The sequence below is a fragment of the Syngnathus typhle genome, linkage group LG2, assembly GCF_033458585.1.
Source record: "Syngnathus typhle isolate RoL2023-S1 ecotype Sweden linkage group LG2, RoL_Styp_1.0, whole genome shotgun sequence".
Classification (NCBI taxonomy): Eukaryota; Metazoa; Chordata; class Actinopteri; order Syngnathiformes; family Syngnathidae; genus Syngnathus; species Syngnathus typhle.
Window position 1 is genome coordinate 19113690 of NC_083739.1, and position 19557 is coordinate 19133246.

At 40.6% G+C, this 19557-nt stretch overlaps 3 protein-coding genes across 6 annotated transcripts; 2 read left to right on the plus strand and 1 right to left on the minus strand.

Annotated features, from left to right (window-relative positions):
* The first annotated feature begins 415 nt into the window (after positions 1-415).
* Positions 416-6547, plus strand: LOC133150115 (L-rhamnose-binding lectin CSL1-like). The gene is made up of 15 exons (XM_061272425.1): positions 416-452; positions 761-793; positions 885-950; positions 1123-1258; positions 1393-1502; positions 1563-1607; positions 1895-2027; positions 2092-2195; positions 4977-5045; positions 5223-5358; positions 5493-5602; positions 5663-5707; positions 5995-6127; positions 6192-6306; positions 6494-6547. The coding sequence occupies exons 1-15, from the start codon at positions 416-418 to the stop codon at positions 6545-6547; spliced, it is 1326 nt and encodes a 441-aa protein (XP_061128409.1).
* A 1430-nt stretch (positions 6548-7977) lies between these two features.
* casp9 (caspase 9, apoptosis-related cysteine peptidase) lies at positions 7978-12107 on the minus strand. Of its 2 annotated transcripts, none has more exons than XM_061299526.1 (11): positions 11889-12107; positions 11454-11618; positions 10764-10953; positions 10380-10448; positions 10219-10298; positions 9606-9782; positions 9442-9531; positions 8851-8998; positions 8590-8778; positions 8261-8370; positions 7978-8171 (listed from the first exon to the last, which is right to left on the minus strand). In XM_061299526.1, the coding sequence occupies exons 2-11, from the start codon at positions 11583-11585 to the stop codon at positions 8040-8042; spliced, it is 1317 nt and encodes a 438-aa protein (XP_061155510.1). In that variant the 5' UTR covers positions 11586-11618; positions 11889-12107; the 3' UTR covers positions 7978-8039. The 2 variants fall into 2 exon arrangements, with proteins under 2 accessions (XP_061155510.1, XP_061155502.1); XM_061299518.1 differs by having other exon boundaries at positions 11868-12107.
* A 65-nt stretch (positions 12108-12172) lies between these two features.
* dnajc16 (DnaJ (Hsp40) homolog, subfamily C, member 16) lies at positions 12173-19325 on the plus strand. Of its 3 annotated transcripts, none has more exons than XM_061299484.1 (15): positions 12173-12488; positions 13163-13344; positions 13414-13480; positions 13695-14022; positions 14107-14291; positions 14381-14485; positions 14566-14724; positions 14821-14951; positions 15031-15220; positions 15661-15840; positions 15960-16036; positions 16398-16478; positions 16560-16649; positions 16716-16886; positions 17583-19325. In XM_061299484.1, the coding sequence occupies exons 2-15, from the start codon at positions 13172-13174 to the stop codon at positions 18028-18030; spliced, it is 2385 nt and encodes a 794-aa protein (XP_061155468.1). In that variant the 5' UTR covers positions 12173-12488; positions 13163-13171; the 3' UTR covers positions 18031-19325. The 3 variants fall into 3 exon arrangements, with proteins under 3 accessions (XP_061155468.1, XP_061155477.1, XP_061155486.1); XM_061299493.1 differs by having other exon boundaries at positions 13212-13344; XM_061299502.1 differs by lacking the exons at positions 12173-12488; positions 13163-13344; positions 13414-13480 and having other exon boundaries at positions 13882-14022; positions 14107-14146; positions 14233-14291.
* The last annotated feature ends 232 nt before the right edge of the window (positions 19326-19557 follow it).

Consider the following 19557-nt stretch of genomic DNA (forward strand, 5'->3'; position numbering starts at 1 on the left):
AATGTACCCTACACAAACCCGAAACATTTCGTCGCTGGGTACAGGCTTTTTTCCAGCATCGACATGCCATTTTTAGGGTGCGTATTATACATGGGGGCGCATTATACATGGAAAAAAACGGTATATGTTGCAGTACTCTTGTTTTGTTTCCATATATTTTCTCAATGTAATTTTTCAACTATTTATTTTTAATGTTTGTTTCAATTTTCACTTTTATTTATTTTTTATTTTGACAGGTTTTGCCCTATAACACAAAAGGATTTTTTTTTCAGATGAGGGGGTGTCGAGTTGATTGATTTGCCTAATGGAGGTGTGGCTGATGATGAGCAAATTGACTGGAAGCCATGCAGCCACTATAAATTGGAGTGATCCTCACCATACCATGTACAAGTGTTACAGACTGGGTTGTGTGAAAATGGCATCGGGCTGCCTCAGACTCACCACAGCAGTATGTGAGTATTACCTTCAGAAAAAATAAATAAATATGCATGTTCCAAATTGAGTGATTCCTTCAGGAATCTAAAGGGAGGAAGGAAATACAAATATACTTATAAATCAACCTCACCAAAGTTTTTTTTTTTTGTAGTCATAGATGTAAATTCTAATGTTGGATGAGCAGGATTGAGCTTTTTCTCAGATGCTTTCAGTAATATACACATCTGTCTGTCTGTTTGTTAATCAACCAGCCTTTTCCATCGAAGAAGCAGTGAAATAATCTACTGCCATTGTTTGTCAAGCTAAACTGATATTTATTTTTCAGTGCTGACAGCAACGTGTCTGCTCGTCATAGGAGGTGACTGTCAAAGTTCATGTCAATATGTAGTAGGATTTATGAAACTTGTTAAAACAAATTTTATTCCCCCCCCCCCCCCCACCTCTTGCAGTTGATTCTGCAGACAAAATTACCACCTGCGATTACGGTCATTGGCAAGTCCATCGTCTATACTGTGGTGAGACTTCAACCTGTGTCTCATAACTAAGTTGTTTGTAGTAAAAGTAAATCTATTAAGTCATTGAAGATTCATTCTGAACTGTCACGCCACAAATACATTCAATAGCAGCTGATACCCGACTGCAACGAGACTACATTCCATGTATGTTGATTGCACTCTTGTACAACAGATCACGGAGTAATCAACGTGCAGCAAGCTTTGTATGGTCGTTCAAGCTCACTGGTCTGCGCCAATGACAAACCTCAAAAGCATCTGGCTAACACTCACTGCGCTCAGCCAAACACTGCTAACAGGCTGAAGAAAAGGTATGCTTTGGGCAGGAGTTGTTAGAAATGTAGTTGCTTACGCAAATGAGTATACAAAACACAAAGCCCGTCTGTAACCATTACTTTACAATGGACTGCCTTTGCTTTTTCTGAGTCATGCCAATTGTCTGCAGTTGCAATGGCAAGAAATTGTGTGAAGTGAGCTTGGAGGATTTCCGCAAACCTGACCCCTGTGCTGATACCTTCAAGTATTTTCAGACCAACTTTACCTGCTTGCCAGCAAGTATGTCTTCATGTGCTGAAAAGAGTTTGCACGATTCTAATTTTTAATCTACTTCAACAGTTACTGTGGTGGTATGTGAGGGATCTGTGGCGCACTTGCATTGTGGTAAGATGTATCCCCCATTTCTGACATTGTGAATTGTGCAGCTTTTGTTGTGATGGCCTTTGTTGCTCCCGTCACCCCTGCCAGGCATGTTTGCGCACCATCTACTGGTAATCCCCCCCCCCCCCCCCCTAATTCTGAAATTAGCTGTTTTTAAATACTACAGTATAAAATGGGACTTTGGACTCATTAAATCAAGAATCCATCAGTTTTATGCACATGCAATAAATGTATTGATGTTTTGAATTTGCTACAGTTCCATCACCAACTTTTTCTCATCCTGATGCCAGGTTTCGGACATGTTATCGATGTCTATGGTGCAGACTACGGACGCCGTGACCGGACCACATGTTCATACAGAAGGGCAGCTCATGAGCTAGAAAATGTTGACTGCACGCACCCAACTGACCTTGTTGCCAAAATGTAAAATGGCGCAGATGCAGCTATTAGTTATTGAAAAGGAATAATCCCTTTTCCTCATTCATAGGTGCAATGGAAAATATGCCTGTGCAATCACTGCCAGCAACACTGTTTTTGGAGACCCATGCGTAACCATTTACAAGTACTTGGAGATTTCGTACACTTGTCAATGTAAGTATTTGGTAGCCTATTTAGTACCTCCAAGGTGTTCCTGTTGTCAATTAATAATTTAATTCTAGTTCAAGATTGGTTAAATTTCAGTGTTGAATTTGCTGACTAAGGTAACTATCATTTTGGAAGGTGTATGAAAACATTTAGGTTATTAATCTTTCCCTTACGGCATTAACTCACCGAAATGTCCACATTAATCCGCTTGAATTAATTGACTGCCTTTTTTGCAGATCCTGTGACTCATCCCTATTAGCCAGAGCGTTTCAGTTGAACAGTGTCATCGCAATTTGCTGCTGACTGAACTTTGTACTTGTATTTGAACGAAAATAAAAAATGTTCTTGTCATGAAGGTTTGGGTGATGTTGTACTGTATTTGCCCAAATATAAGATGATCCCCCTTTTTTTTTTTTTTTTTTTTTCTCAAGACTAAACTTTGACGAACACCAAATTTAAATTTTATACAAAAAACAATTCCAGTACATCTGAAACAAATGATTTTAACAGAAAGCATGTTTTGCCTCTTTCGTGTAACGTCAAATGTCCAACTCGGTGTCGCGTAGCCATGCCCGCATCTCTAGTCCTAGTTTGAAGAGGCTGGCTTCCGAGGGTGGAGCATATAAGGGGCAGATGTTGATTATATGGTCGGCGGTCTGCTCAGGGTCACCACATGTTTTGCCTCATTAAATAAATCAAAATCTCTCATACTGATATCTGAACGGTTAAATGTTAACTAAACCAATCTGAATATGTATTGCTGTTTGGGGTGGTTGCTGCACTAAATACAACAAGAAGGCCCTGCAGCGCATAATGATCACGGCTGGTAAAATTATTGGAGCTTCACTCCCCTCCTTGAAGGACATTTACACCTCCCATCTCTCCGCAATGTGAGTCACCCCGCTCACTTTGTTCGATCTTCTGCCCTCTGGGAAGAGGTACAGGAGCCTGCGCTCCTGCACCACCAGACTCACAGCTTCATACTCCAGGCTGTTAGTATCCTGAACTCTTTCCCCCCTTCTGCGTAGCGTCCTGTACTTTTGCTCTTATTTATTTGTTTATTATTCATCACTCTTATTTATTCATTGTTTGTGCCTACTTGTTTTTATTTTTTGTGTTTACTTGTATGTATATTGTGTACTGTCTTGTCACCGTGGGATAGTGGGAACGTAATTTTGATCTCCTTGTGTGTCTTGGCATGCGAAGAAATTGACAATAAAGCAGACTTTGACTTTTGACTTTGAAAAACATTGCAATAAAATGCAAACTGCTACCGCTATTATTTTTCTTCGTGACATGGGTTTGCTTTGGCCTGGGGAGTTAAGTTCAGTGTTTGCTTTAAAGATATCTGGCGCCATCTAGCGTTGTGAATGGGTATAATGTCTAGACCCCGAATGTAAGACAAACACCACTTTTCCAGTCTTATTTCAATGCAAAAAACACCGTCTTATACTTGGGTCAATACGGTAGTAGCCTTTGCCAATGTTTAGTTATGTACAAGTTAATACAGTGGTACCTCAACTTACTAGATTGGTTCTGTGGTCGGGTTTGTAAGTAGAGGCAACATTTCCCATAGGTATCAATGTAAAAGCAAATGTGTGCCGGACTATTCCAGAAGTCATCCTTTGTGCTCTATTTTTCCATGGAAAATTTACAGAAAACTTGTATTTGCTTTTTCAAACTTTTATAACAGAGGTAAAAGTCGCTTTATTTTTGAATTCCTGACTTTGCTTAGGGTGGGTCTAATTTTCTACAATTGCTACAAATACATCCAATCTGGTAATCAATAGCCCGGCCCCCTCATCGTTTCAGTACTGTTGAAATGTTTTGTACGAGAAGTCTGTTAAAATAATGGTCTGAGAAAAATGCTGGCCATCTCCTATGGAGGAGTAAAACTTCCAAAATAAAGAATAAATAAAATGAAAATGAGAACAAATATAATAGATGTATGATTTAAAAAAAGAAAGAATACATATGGTTCCTTTCATCTGTCACTTCTCTGTCCCGCTTGTCCCCACGGGGGTCGCCGGCGTGCCGAAGCCTATTCCAGCAGTCACCGGGCAGTAGGCGGGGGTCACCCTGAACTGGTTGCCAGCCAATCGCAGGGCACACAGAGACAAACAACCATTCAAAGGATTTTTTTATTATTTTTTTCTAATGAGGGGGTGTCGAGTTGATCGATTTTCTCATTGGAGGTGTGGCTGTTGATGAGCAGATTGGCTGGAAGCCATGCAGCCACTATAAATTGGAGTGATCCTCACCTCACCATGTATTAGTGGCACAGACTGCGTTGGGTGAAAAATGGCATCGGGCTACTTCAGACTTACCACAGCAGTTTGTGAGTATTACCTCAAGAAAAAAAAAGAATATGCACGTTCCAAATTGAGTGATACTTTCAGGAATACAAAGGGCGGAAGGAAATACAAATATAATTATGAATCAATCGCACCAAAGGTTTCTGATTTCTGTAGTTGTAGTAGAGGTACTTAATTATATTATTCTTTTATGAGCAGGATTGAGCTGTTTACAAAATGCTCTCAGTAATCTACATGTCTGTGACTGTCATTAATTAGCCAAATTTTCCATTAAAAAAAGCAGTGAAATAATTAATGTCTAAAATAAAATGTCCCCAGCCATGGTTTGTCAAGCTAAACTGATTTGTTTTTCAGTGCTGACAGCAACGTGTTTGCTCCTCATAGCAGGTGACTGTCAAAGTTCATGGCAATATGTAGTATGATTCTTGTTTCTGAAACTTGTTAAAATGGTTTTATTTCCCCCCCTTTGCAGTTGTTGATTCTGCAGACAAAATTACCACCTGCGATTACGGCCATTGGCAAGTCCATCGTCTATACTGTGGTGAGACTTCAGCCTGTTTCTCATAACTAAGTTGTTTGATCTAGTAAAAGTAAATCTATTAAGTCATGGAAGAGTCATTCTGAACTGTCTCACGCCACAAATACATTCAATAGCAGTTGATACCCGACTGCAACGAGACTACATTCCATTTATGTTGATTGCACTCTTGTACGACAGATCACGGAGTAATCAACGTGCAGCAAGCTTTGTATGGTCGTTCAAGCTCACTGGTCTGCGCCAATGACAAACCTCAAAAGCGTCTGGCTAACACTCACTGCGCTCAGCCAAACACTGCTAACAGGCTCAAGAAAAGGTATGCTTTGGGCAGGAGTTGTTAGAAATGTAGTTGCTTACGTAAATGAATATACAAAACACAAAGCCCGTCTGTAACAATTACTTTCAAATGGACTGCCTTTGCTTTTTCTGAGTCATGCCAATTGTCTGCAGTTGCAATGGCAAGAAATTGTGTGAAGTGAGCTTGGAGGCTTTCCGCAAACCTGACCCCTGTGCTGACACCTTCAAGTATTTTCAGACCAACTTTACCTGCTTGCCAGCAAGTATGTCTTCATGTGCTGAAAAAAGTTTGCACGATTCTAATTTTTAAATTACTTCAACAGTTACTGTGGTGGCATGTGAGGGATCTGTGGCGCACTTGCATTGTGGTAAGATGTGTCCCATTTCTGACATTGTGAATTGCGCAGCTTTTGTTGTGATGGCCTTTGTTGGTCCCATCACTGCTGCCAGGCATGTTTGCGCACAATCTACTGGTAACCCCCCCCCCCCCCCCCCCTAATTATGAAATTAACAGATTTTAAATAAATTATGAACTGGAGTTTTGGATTTATTAAATCAAGAATCCATCAGTTTTATGCAGATGCAATGAATGTATTGATGTTTAGGAATTGCTACAGTTCCATCACCAACTTTCTTTCTCTCATCCTGATGCCAGGTTTTGGCCATGTTATCTACGTCTATGGTGCAGACTACGGCCGCCGTGACTGGACCACATGTTCCTACAGAAGGGCAGCCCATGAGCTAGAAAATGTTGACTGCACGCACCCAACTGACCTTGTTGCCAAAATGTAAAATGGCGCAGATGCAGCTATTAGTTATTGAAAAGGAATAATCCCTTTTCCTCATTCATAGGTGCAATGGAAAATATGCCTGTGCAATCACTGCCAGCAACACTGTTTTTGGAGACCCATGCGTAACCATTTACAAGTACTTGGAGATCTCGTACACATGTCAATGTAAGTATTTGGTAGCCTATTTAGTACCGCAAGGTGTTCTTTCTATTGTCAATTAATACTTGAATTTCTAGTTCAAGAATGGTTAACCCCAATTTCAGTGTCTAACTTGCTGATGTAACTATTCTTTCCCTTGCAGCATTCACTCACCAAAATGTCAACATTCCTTAGCTTGAGTTAATTGACTGCCTTTTTTTGTAGATCCTGCGACTCATCCCCATTAGCCAAAGTGCTGCTATTTGTGCTGTCAGTTGAACAGTGTCATTGCAAATTACTGCTGACTAAACAACTTTGTGCATTTGAAGGAAAATAAAACATTGGTTCATCAAATGATTCCTCAGATGTGAACAAGTAAATTTTTGTCAAAACACTCATGTTTTATAAAAGCAATAATAAACACAAGAAACTGTTACTGCAATCTAAAATGCTCATAATGTACAGAAATTCAGGATGGCAAACTGTTAATCTCACACATGCGCCAAATTCTCATCACATGCCGCAACAGCGGGTGAAAGTAAAATGAAAGTATTGATCTAAAATTATTCTTTAATTTCAATATAGGCAACTTCTTTGCAGCCACGCAGGTGTAATTGGTCTGCAAATATTGGTCTGCAAGGTGTTACTACAGATTAGGGGAGTTTTTCTTTTTTATCATTGCATCTGCAGACATAAAAATAAAAGCATGAGTCAGCAGAAGAAACACTTACAATAGTTTGACTTTAAGCAATACATGTGATGTACGTACATGCATATGCTTGACTATTTCAGTCTTAGATTTGTGAGATTGTTGAAGACAAAGGCAGGAGTTTGCAGTGTTGTAGGCAATGGATGTTCAGAGTTCAAATCACAAGTGGTTGCTTGCTGTACATCATAATTGCGCCAACTAAAGTAAATGCTAGAAACGCTTGTTTAAGGAAAGAGCTAAAGTTGAATATACACTTTGATAGTCACCTTCTGTGAGGAGAAAAAACGAAGCTGTCAGCATTGAAAAACAAACATCACTTTAGATACAATAAATGGATGGATACACAAAAATCTGAGTCAATTTTTCAATTGTGGATTATTCCTAGTTTATTATGACCACACCTGCTCTGCGCCTCTCACTGCGTGCAACTCCAGAGTGGAGGAGGGTGAAATACAGCAAGTACTCCCACTTAGTGAGATAAAGTCCCTTAAATCCTTGAGGGCAATGATCTGACAAGTAAGTCATCTTAATCCATTTTCTTTAATTGATAAGAACACTAATCAGAATTTGTTATAATTTACCAGTTCAATCTGGGCCACTTTATAATCTCCCTGTCATCTCTTATAGCAGACTCATTGGCTGGCAACAATCCTAGATTGTCTGTCTGCTGTTGTTGGCAACGCACATTGCTTCAAGTGCAAAATAAGTGTTGTGCTCACACAAAAAGCATTTGTTTTTGTTGCGATGGTGACAAATACTGATGTCACAATGGCATAAGTAGTTTCACTACAATTACAAAGGCTACCCTGAACCAAAATGTTACATTGTAGAAATTACTCAGTGTAAAAATCTGTTATAAATACCGACAAAGAAATGGAAATTGATACATTGTGCAAATTGACAATTAATTTAGACATGTATAGCAAGACTCAAACTGCAATGATTTCGTTTTTGTCTTTAATTCCAAAATATCAAATGAAAATAGACCATATCATCCCAATGAATTGCTGTCTTTTTTTATTTGTTAAAAAAAAATCTGCACAGTACAGAGTACAGTAACATTTAATTATGTTGAACTGAATTTTGTCCCGGGGCTGAGGTTTGAAAGTAAAGATGTTTTCTAAGGGAGTTAAATGAACTTGGCATTTGCTTATAGATGCCTTTTGCTGAGTTTCGGGAGACTTCATTGTTAACCTAAAAACAAACAATCGAAATTAATCATTTCATAATGACTTATTTTAACAGAAAATATGGCTATGCCTATAATGAGAAGAGAAGCTCACCATCATTAACATTGTGACCAAATCAACAGTGGCAGCATTTTCCTCAAGGATGCGGTCCAGCGTCTCGATGTACCAGGAGCCTGATTGAGTGTCCCTCCAAGATACGTAACCTGTCAATTGATCAAAAAATATGAAGATGGTGTGGGTTGAGAGTTAATGTCTATATGAAATGTGTTAGCATGCTTATCCATAAACGTTCCAATAGAAATGAAAATCTAAGCTCTGTAATCAGGTAAAAGAAATGCCCTCGAGGTGCACTACTGCTATCGGGTAGACCAGAATGGCTACATACACATTCTGCTCATTCTGAACTCTGCAATGGCGTGTACCCGGAAAAGTAGAGTAGGACACAAGAATGTCACTTGGGGTGGGCAGTGTGGCGCCGGCGTCTGGTTCATCAGACGTGCTCAGCGAGTCGCTGCTGGAGGAAGCGGGGATGGCATCCGTCTGATCATCGATTCCGCCCTCGGACGATTCGAACTCGTCAGATGGCACTTCGAAGCCTTGGTCTTTTTCACCTCAATGACAGAAACAAATCTTTGCTATTACTACCAATGGTGTCAAAGGAGTCAACGTTGACCGTTAGTTACCTCCTCCGCACGCCTGGATGAAGAAGAGTTTGGGTTTCCCCTGCAGGGTGGGACAATGTTTCCCGTTGAAGTAGTTTGTGATGTGCTGCACTGGAACATACTGGCCGTCTACTCCATAAACGGCACCGGGGAAGCGGTTGTGATTCACCTGAAATGGTGGCATCGCGTTGCCTAAGATTTAGGGTACTTATATGGGTCGGACTCAACCAAATGCAATCAAATGCAACCCAAGTGACTGGGCAGTGGTACAGGGACAGCAATGGTAGAGTATCCGCCGCTCAACTCTAAGGTAGTGGGATCGATCCTCAACCCTGGTGACCATGTCAAAGTGTCTTTGAGCAAGACACTGAACGCTAATTTGCTGGTAGCATGCCTTGCATGGCACCAGCCTCCCATTGGTGTGTGTGTGAATGTGAGGCATTGTAAAGCGCGTTTGGCACCATGTGGTGTAGATATAAGTACAGTCCATTTACACCTACTGTATTTACTGTAATAGGAAAAATGCATACAGTGGTCATAACAGTAGTAAAGGCGCAAGTGAAACATTGACGGGGTAAACATTATTGTCTTGTAAATATGAATGCATCTCACCTCTGTCCCATGGGACAGAATGATGACCACGCAGCAGTCGTACGGCAAATGGTCCTTCTTGGATAAATAGGACAACTCGTGTTTGAGGCGCTGTCATGTGGAGAGAAGTGTTAGCATCACACCAGTTGATTTGGCATCTTGCAAGAACAAGGAAGGATTCTTACTCGCTGTTTGAGGTTTGTTCTCACTTCAACGAGAAAGTGAAGTGCTTTGAATCGTCTCTCCAACCTGTCGCAATCAATGTTGGACCCCGTGCGATTACTCAACTCGCTCTGTGGCTCAAAATCCACGTTGTTGATAATAAAGCAGTGTCCGCATGGGGTGGCATCCATTTTGTAGATCTGGGTTGCAAGGGGAAATTTACGTAAGCAATGACATGTATTTGCATTGGCTGCTCAAAAATACGACAAATAAATGAGTCCGAATATACTACAAAATGTGAATCAACCTGCAATTAACCAGTTTTAACAGTGGTGCAATTTGAGATTGATCTTGGTCTTGAAACCACTTTAAAGGCACTTTTAATTGTTTTTGTCTGGGTTTCAGACAGAGCAGACTAGGGATTTTTGATCAATTCTGGTCCATACTGTGATTTGTGATATTTTATCCGCGCATTGAGAGGAAGCATAAAAGACAAGTAAAGTAACCATTAAATTGGCAAATGTAAAATAAGAACACCCCATTCTAAGACAATGAGCAAAAATTAGCTCTTCTTTACAGACGTAAATTACAGCTCCCTTATTCCATACAAGTGCATAACAACTAATCGGTGCTTACCTGAAAGCTGTCCCGCCGTCTCCTGCCTTCCATGCGGGTTCTGATCTGCGTCTGAGCTTGTCGGTTCTCTTCTCCGGGGGCTGTGGCAGAAGCATGCACTCATGTTCATTTCATAAGCCAATCACTCAAACTTGGGACCCAACACAAATATGATAACTTACATGGAGTAGGACTGTGCAGGGGATAGATAGGGGCAGCCTTTATTTGCTCCTGGAAATCCACTGCAGAGGCTGCAGAAGAAACAAGTTCAAGTGTTTTTTAAGCATCTGCTCAACGCAAGGCATCCAGTTTCAGAATGCTTTTGAAACCATACACCGAAGAAGAGCAAATTTCCCTTGCGTCAAACAAGCAGTGGCCATAATATAGGGCGTGCAAAAAATATTGACATACGTCATAGAATTTATAATGTCCTTGTTAAAAACACAACTCAAAACATATAAAAGTGTATTCATCAAAATTCCAACAAATGCACACCACCTGTGACATGACATACATTTTCACTGCAAAATCAAGGTCAGACACAAATAAATGTAATGTCCACTTACAAACCGGAAGAGTCCGGACAACTGGGAGAATGAGGTCGTTGGACATTGACCCTCCACTTCGAAGGAGCTCTGCCAAACTGTGCTGCTCTGAGTCCTGAAGACATTCCACAAAGAGAGGGAAGGCCCGACTCCCACGGGTTGCCAGGTCCCGCGCCAGCTGCCTGGCTTGGTCCCGTGGTGTTCCTGAGCTCTGTTAAAATTAATGTTCTTGACATGAATAACAGTCACACTCGTTTATACAAAAGCTCATATTTGTTGGAGTGTTATTTTGAAGGAGAGTGATTTCAAGTTGTATGGCTCCAAGGAGAGTTACAACGTGATCGATTATATGACTATAATTACTTTTGGATTATTGTTTCAAAACACGTTCTGGTTCCAAATATCCATCAAAAATCTTTCAATATTTCATGAAAGGAAAAATATTCACATAACAATTATTCCTTGCTTTCTGGGTTGTTTAAGCATGAGATGAAGTCTGGTCTGCTATGATTCCGTCTTGGGGGAAAAAAAGAAGGATTTTTCTAAAAAAATTCATTTGTAACAGAATCCAGAACCCCAGAGGAAGTTGATGCGTTGACTACTTGTCCACCAAGCTGCACGCAACGTCCCCCCTTTCGCCATACTTCAAAATTGGCGTATCACTACAGTTTGTCACCAATTTTGAAACTACAGTGTCCATTGCCATCCTACCTTAATTTTCTCGATCATCTCTGGAGTGAAAACCTCTTTCTGAAGCAGACGGTCATAGACACTTGATGGATCCAAACTTGTGACAATATCTATCCTATAGCGCTGAAGAATCTTCTTGTGACCTTCCTCCATTCTCCATTAAGTACTAAATAGCTGTCAGAAAAGCTGTGATAAAAAACGAAACAAAAAAAATACTCGTACTGAGCGTAAAGGCGATATTTTATATCAGCGCGTTGTGCTGGCAAGGGTGTCTACTTCCTGGTTTCGGTATTGTTTTGTGAATGACGTCACCAGAATGGGTGGCCCCATCTTTCTTTTGCTACTGTTTTTTTGCAGATTTGGCAGGGTCTGTGCGTTTTTGCCTTTATTTCGTGTATAAGTGTTACTGTTTTAGTTAAAATAATAATTACTTACTTCTCAGTTTCAGCATTTTACCTGATTATATCGGATCTCGAGGTTTCCCAAATAAAACCCCAGGGATATGGCTAACTTGACCAACAAATGTCTCTGTCGTACAATTCTCGCTTTGAACACAAACTACTTCTCAACACATCTTGTTTGTAACGCGACACTAAAATATGCAAGAATAACAACAATTTTGGGAAATACACGTCTTTTCCGTGCATCTTGTTTATGGTCGATTACAAGCGTTACTTCCGTGTTTACATCACACTTGTTTGTGATTGGTCAACCCTGAGAGCATGCCTTAAAAAAAAGGTGCGCTTGATATGACAACACCCACCGAACTATGGAAAGACACCGTTCAGCAAGGAGCACTTTGCGTTTTTGTTTTGTTTATTAAATTATAACTCCGATCACAAATAAATTAACGCGGATTGTGTATCCATGAAATACTCATCTTCCAGATAGTACTTTCCACTGATCGTTGACTGTCTCCTTGCCCCGGAGGAAATGGAATTGCTGCCGAACACGCCTTGTGATTGTCGTCGTCCAGCATTCACCAAGAACCCCCACGAACATCATCACCTGCTGTAAAGATGTGGCGTAGTGCCGGTTGACTACTGCAGCTTGAAGGTGCCTGATATTGCAATTACACGGAAACGAACAATTTTTGTACCAATTGAAATTCTTTTGGTGTCATATGTATCTGATTGGACATTCGATCGTGGCCGAAACCAGTACTGTAGCACGGTGATATACTGTACGTAGTTTTAGCGCATACGGTGACAGATTGTCACATTATTGTATCTGCTGTCTTGTCTGCTACAATTCTGGTTATGGCCTATGTATTTATTTGCATGTGATCATTACTTCATGTCCTCATATATTGTAACGTAATTTAAAAGTGTGAATTTGTCCCAATATGTAAACCTTTAGCGTCCTGCCATAATTTTCCTTTGGTCTCTATTAACTAACTACTGAGCCATTCAAAAATAATAATCAAAGTCTGCTTTATTGTAAATGCTGGGGCATTTATTTAATATGTATGAGCAATTATTAGGATTCCAATGTAGAGCATACCAGGTAGTTAAGCGACAGGAAATGTACCTTCCTGCGTAAACAAATACAATGCAGCTCAACCTCAGGTCAGCAGATTCATGGCCAGCAAAATGCTTTTGGCAATAAGTCCCCATTGTCGTTATGATAGGAGCACAATCATTCTGTTGATGTTACACCCATCTGTATTGTTCATTTCCTAAAAACAAGACAAACTATTGCGTTTTCCCTTTCCTTAAAATGATGTTAAGGTAACAGTGATGGCAGATTTCAAGATGTCTCTGCCATTGGCTGTCATAGTGGTCATATCTGTTCTGGAGCTCGGTGTGGCCAAGGCTGGACCTGAACTAGACCCGTACAAAACCTTGGGTGTCACTAGAGGTGCAAGTCAGATTGAGATTAAGAAAGTTTACAAGCGACTTGCTCGAGAATGGTGAGTATCTTTAACACAAAAGTGACACAAGCTTGTCAACCGTTTTGTAATAAATATGTTATTTTCAAGGCATCCTGACAAAAACAAAAATCCAGGAGCTGAGGATATGTTTATCAGGATTACCAAATCATATGAGGTAAGTAATTTTGTGAAATTGAAGAGAAAAATAGTCTACCTATAGTTGACAATATTCCCCAGCTATATCGTGGGTCAAGCCGAGTGTTGTATAGTATTTTTGTAAATTACATTTCATGCCTGCACTTTTTGTAATGAATTGTATTCACAGTTTGTTTAGAAAATGTGTTTTTATGAGTTAATGTGTATCTAAAGTGAGCCTACCTACTGTCAAGATTCTATCCAGTGAGGACAAGCGTGCCAACTACGACCATTACGGACAGACAGATGACACTCAGCCGTATGGCAGCAGCCGCTACGGTGGTCATCGCCATGACAACTTCAATTTCGAAGAGTCCTTCTTTAACTTCCCATTCAACAGCAAAAACCACCGGGATTTTTCCGACAACAAGTACTCACTGCACTTTAACCAATATGTCAACGACGTGGTGCCCGACAGCTTCAGGAGACCCTACCTGATAAAAATCACCTCCGATTGGTGCTTCAACTGCATCCACATTGAGCCCGTGTGGAAAGAGGTGGTGCAGGAAATGGAGACGCTAGGTTTGGAATCAAGAAATGATTCAATAGCTCTGAGATGTCAAGGTCAATGGTAAAAGTCAAAGGGCGCGCATCTCATCTGCGCAGGTGTCGGAATCGGTGTGGTGGATGTTGGCTACGAGAGACGGTTAGCCAATCACCTCGGCGCTCATCGTACGCCATCTATACTCGGAATTATTAATGGCAAAGTGACGTTCTTCCATTATGCTGTAGCAAAGGAGCACCTGAGGCAGTTTGTGGAAGATCTTCTACCGCAAAGACTCGTGGAGTGGGTAAGCATCTCTGATTTGACTTTACTCCTGCATAACAACATGAATGCAGATGGCAGCATTCATATCAAAGCCTAATTTTATCTTGTCAGGTCAGCGACAAGAATGAAAAGCGGTTCTTGAACAGTTGGCATGAACTCAACAAACCGCACGTGCTCCTCTTTGACCAAGTGCCTGCGGTTCCCTTACTTTATAAAGTGAGCCCGGTCGGGAGTGTTGTCGCAATTGCATTTTCAGCTCAATGTGCTTATTGGTTTTAATCTCTCGCTTGTCACAGCTGACGGCTTTCGCGTACAAGGATTACATGCAGTTTGGCTACGTGGACCAGGGCCTTTCAGAAACGGTCGAATTGCAGAGACAATTTAATATTAACACCTATGCTCCGACCATGCTGGTTTTCAAAGAGAACACAGACAACCCTGCTGACATCATACAGGTGAGTCACTGTAATTAGGTGCCAAACAAAAGAAAGAAGGTGAGTCTCTTTGTAATCAGGGAAGCCAAAAAATATGACTCTTTTCCTTCTTTGCAGACTAAAGGGATGAAAAAGCAGATTATCGACGAATTCATGTCAAACAACAAATTTCTCCTGGCACCCAGGCTGGTGAATCAGAAGCTCTTTGATGAGCTCTGTCCTGTCAAGCAGTTCCACAGACGGAGGAAGTAAGAAAGCGTGTGTTTGTTTGCGTCCTCAAATCACATCCATGGTGCACTTCATCATTGCTGTTCTTCCTCCCATCAGATACTGTGTGCTGCTGATTACGGGCAACGACGAGAGCTTTTCTCCGGGGAACCAAGCCTTTCTGGCTTTTGCTTCGAGCAACACAAAGGAGGTTGTGAGATTCGCTTATGTTTACCAACAACTACAGCAACCGCTTTGTAACATCCTGATGACCAGCAAGGACAGCACGAAGATACCACTGCCACCGCAGGTACTTATGTCACTCTACTCCATTAATTTTTGTCTACTAACAATTGTTAAAGTTAACAAACCCAATTAGCTACCAATTACATACATTCTCATTCATCTATACAGATAGCCCATCGAATTACCAATCCACTGATTTATACATCAATCCAGATAACCAACTCAGCGGCCCACCCAATCGAACTTTCCCTCTGTCCACCGATCCCTCCAATTTAATATCCAGTGTTTTAGCGTGAAATAATATTTATATTGTAATGATTATCTCATTATGTTCATTGTTTATGTGAAAAATCAATGATGCATTTTTAATAAAACCCACGAAATTTGCCTAAAGAAAGCAGGATTGTGCTAAAACAAGATCAAATCCATAGCAGCAGACATTTAAGCCCACCATTAATTATTACTTCCAGATTTGCCTTTGTGTGTGGTGTTCCAATTTTACAGGTGGTGATCCTGGAGAGGCGCAATGCTGCCGGGAAGGCCCTTTTCAAGCCAGTGACTCCTTGGAATGGCAGTGAAGAAGACAAGCAGCGTCTTGTGGCGGAGTTGCAGCGACTCCAGAAGGACCCGTCAATTCTGATCCATGATGCCATGCTGCCCGAGCTCAACAACGAGTTTGCATCTGTATGCTATTTGGCTGGGAAATAGTTTGGCTGCCCAATTCAGCCAAGAATAACATTTGTTGGAATCAATTTTGGTAATGAGCTAAGCACTTTGTCTGATGCACTATTGTCTCTCCTTAGATTTTTGTGATCCAATGGATCTATGCATTTTATGATTACCTCACTGAAGTCATCGATGACATTCTGCACAACAACTGGTGGGTAGAATTTTTGAAACGGTTACAAGTGGTCATCTCTAAACACAAATCTCTTGGAGGCTAGATATGGAGGCTAGATATCTTGAACTATGAAATGATTTCCACTCTCACAGCCATTTGAGAGGGACAATCACAGTATTTTGGACAGATATTTATGTGAGTACCTAATTGAGTAAATATTTTACGTTACAAATAAGACGGAAACAACAGGCCCACAAAATAGTGGGTGAATGCGCAAATAGTACAAATAGAATGGAAATCTCTGAATAGCCAGGGCTGCAAAGTCTGAAGCCTATTACAGTAGGGACTGTTACTTTATGTTTATAAATGATTGTTAATTTCATTCTTTGGTGATTTGCAGGCGTGAGATGATGCCTTTGCTGTCCCTCATCTTTTCTGCCTTATTCATCCTGTTTGGAACTGTGGTCGTCCAAGCATTCAGGTGAGCTTTGTCTCTATGCCTCTGTAAGGAATCGCACCTTGGATCATGTTCACTTTTTTTTCTTTTTTTTTGTGGCTTCAGTGACTCGAGTGACGAAAACGCCCCCAAACCAAAAGCAAAAGATACAACTAAAACAGAAAATGAATCTCCGGGTAGTCCTGGTCCGTCAAGGTAATGTTTATTCATTTGGATTTAATATTCGTCCAAAATGACCATTAACTATAACTACTATCACAGTCGGCCTCCCAAGAAGAACTTTGTGGAAGTGACTGAGTTGACAGACATCACCTACATAAGCAACCTGGTGAGGCTAAGGCCGGGACACATGAACATTGTTCTCGTGATCACGGATGCCTCGAAGAACATTTTGCTTAGCAAGTTTGCCAAAGAGGTCTACTCTTTCACAGGGTATGTTGAAATGGTCATTTTTCATCCATGAAGCTGTATTTGGTGCATTATTTGGTCATTTCTAACCTGAGTGATAGCTGGTCATTTGTGTAAGACTCACACATTCCAAAAGAAGAAAGCTTGTGCCTGTGGTGAGAGAATATTTTAATACAGTTGAGCTTGGTAAAAAGCAGTGGGAGCTTAAAGCGCGATCCACTCCATGCCGGTGGTTATTCATAGCATTTCCCATTCAGTTAAATGACATTTGGAACCATTTGTTCTAATCTATACTCTAAACTGTCACCATCATAAAACCTTTATTTATTTTACCTGGATCTTTAAAATAAATATTTGTCAGTGTTAATGAGCCCAACATAATTACGTTAAAAACAAAACACGATTCAAACCCTCTTAAAACAAGAAATATTATGGAAAATGTAGTTTCTAAGCTATTTTATTCTCAAGCCATCGAATGTAAAAACTACACAACCAGGGAAATCTTTGCGATTTTGAATTTTGGTGTATCGGGGCCATGACTCGACAGCGGGCCTGGCCTATTGGGGCTTGTTTAATTGTCTGTTTAATGAGGTAACTTCATTCGCAACACAGGAGACGAGACACAATATGTTCAGTTCGTACAGGTGAGTTTGTAAAAACTGTGTCTATTGTCTTAACATCTAACCGATCATGACATTTCAATTGTTTGAAATATTCTAGGAGCCCGGCGCTGCATTTCTCCTTTCTCAATACAGACAAGCACAAAGAGTGGATGTGTACGCTGATGGAAAGCGCACAGGACACCGCGCAGATCTTTGCATGCGAGGACGATGAAGTCAACGGCAATATGGACTACACCGGCTCCGTGCTGGCACTCAACGGACACAAAAAGTACTTCTGTCTCTTTAAGCCCGTCTACACCGGGGAAGACCCGGACAGCAAAATGCCAGAGGATGAATCGGCCCCGTCGGTGAGAAGGTCGAGGGCGGCTTTGCGTGACGAACACCCTCCACGCAAGTCGGCTCGCTCCCGTAGCACGTCCACCCTCCAGATCCACCACAAGCTGGATCGTTTGGGGTTGTGGATGGAAAGGCTCATGGAGGGCACCTTGCCTCGTTATTATGTCCTTGCCTGGCCAGGGCTCCACAAGATTACCCCCAGTAAATAGATGGAGACAGGTTAGGAGTGGGTGGTGAGTTCACATTCAAAAGGCTGCTTGTATGTCCTTTTGTTTTGTCTTGGAGTTTTTGTGTTACAGCAAGGGTGTCCGAACTTTTTCTTCTCTGCCCACCATAAAGAAAAATCACAAGATGTAAAGGCCTCTTTGACATTGGTTCTTTATTTTTATTATTAAAAAAAAATAAAAAATCATCAATGCACTTAAAGATGGGCAAAATATATAATGTCTCGTATATTAAAAGTCTGCACACCCTTGTTGAATTGACAGGTTTTTGTGCTATAAAATGAAATAAATAATGTTAAATAATTTTAGAAATATTGTAAGTTGTGTTGCACCTTTAATATTACCTAAAACCTGTGCAACTCAGTGTGAGAAAACATCTTTTCAAGTTGGGAATTGAAAATAAACAGCTGACATAATGTGGTTGTGCAAGTGTGCACACCCTTGTATAATATTAAAATGTATTTATCATGGTGCCATTTTTTATACAACAAAACATGGCATTTGAATAGAGGGGTAAAAACCTTTTATATCCATTTGACCCTGTTGATGAAGCAAAAAGTTTTTGGTCATCTTCATGTCTGCTTTATGTACAAATCTACTATTTGAATTGAACTGTATGGAAAGGCAATTAATCTATCCCACCCTACCAAAAACATCCTAAAATGTTTTAGTGGATATTTTTTTATGAGAAAAATAGCTATGTATTCTGCTGCTCCAACTGTTTCTGCGGCATTGTGACTAGAGACGGAATATTGAGACAAGGTTGGCTATTCAGTCTTGACCGGTCATCTTAAAACATACTACATACTACATAAATCATACTGGCGCACTATTAATGCATGTTTTGTCTTCTGTTGAAAGATTATTACTCTGGATGCTGAGTGGCTTGTGCAATATTGCGTACTACTGTTGTGTTAATTGTGATCTTTCCATCGGACCTCAGAATAGTTTTCCTTTGAGATAAAAAGACCCAAGTCCCGAGTGTAAGATTTAGCTGTGTTAGTCAATGTAGCAACCAAAACCCACAAGTAGCTTCATGTAGCCCAATGAAATTTTGTAGTTGCATTGTGTTTGCTTGTTTGGTTTTTCTTGTTTTTCTGGCACGGTGAATAACCCTAAGATTTTACTGTGAACAATATCTTTGTTGTATGTTTACGAGTTTCAGTGTACTGTATAGATTTCATTGCTACTGCACGTTAGTCACCAATGTTTGCTTCTGTAAGTTCACCAGTGGAGTTCTCCTTTTGTGGGGGACATAAAAACAATTTATGGTTTTTAAACAGTGTGTTTTCTGCAGTCTATTTGTCATTCAATGGGTAAATTAACGCATTTCTAGTGGGCTCAAAAACCAGGGACAGGGAGCTATGATACTATGATACTTTTTGGAACTTATTACCATTTTTCCTTATGGTTTATCAATACCATTGTATTTACACACACACACACACACACACACACACACACACACACACACACACACACACACAGTCCGTCCGTCCGTCCGTCCGTCCG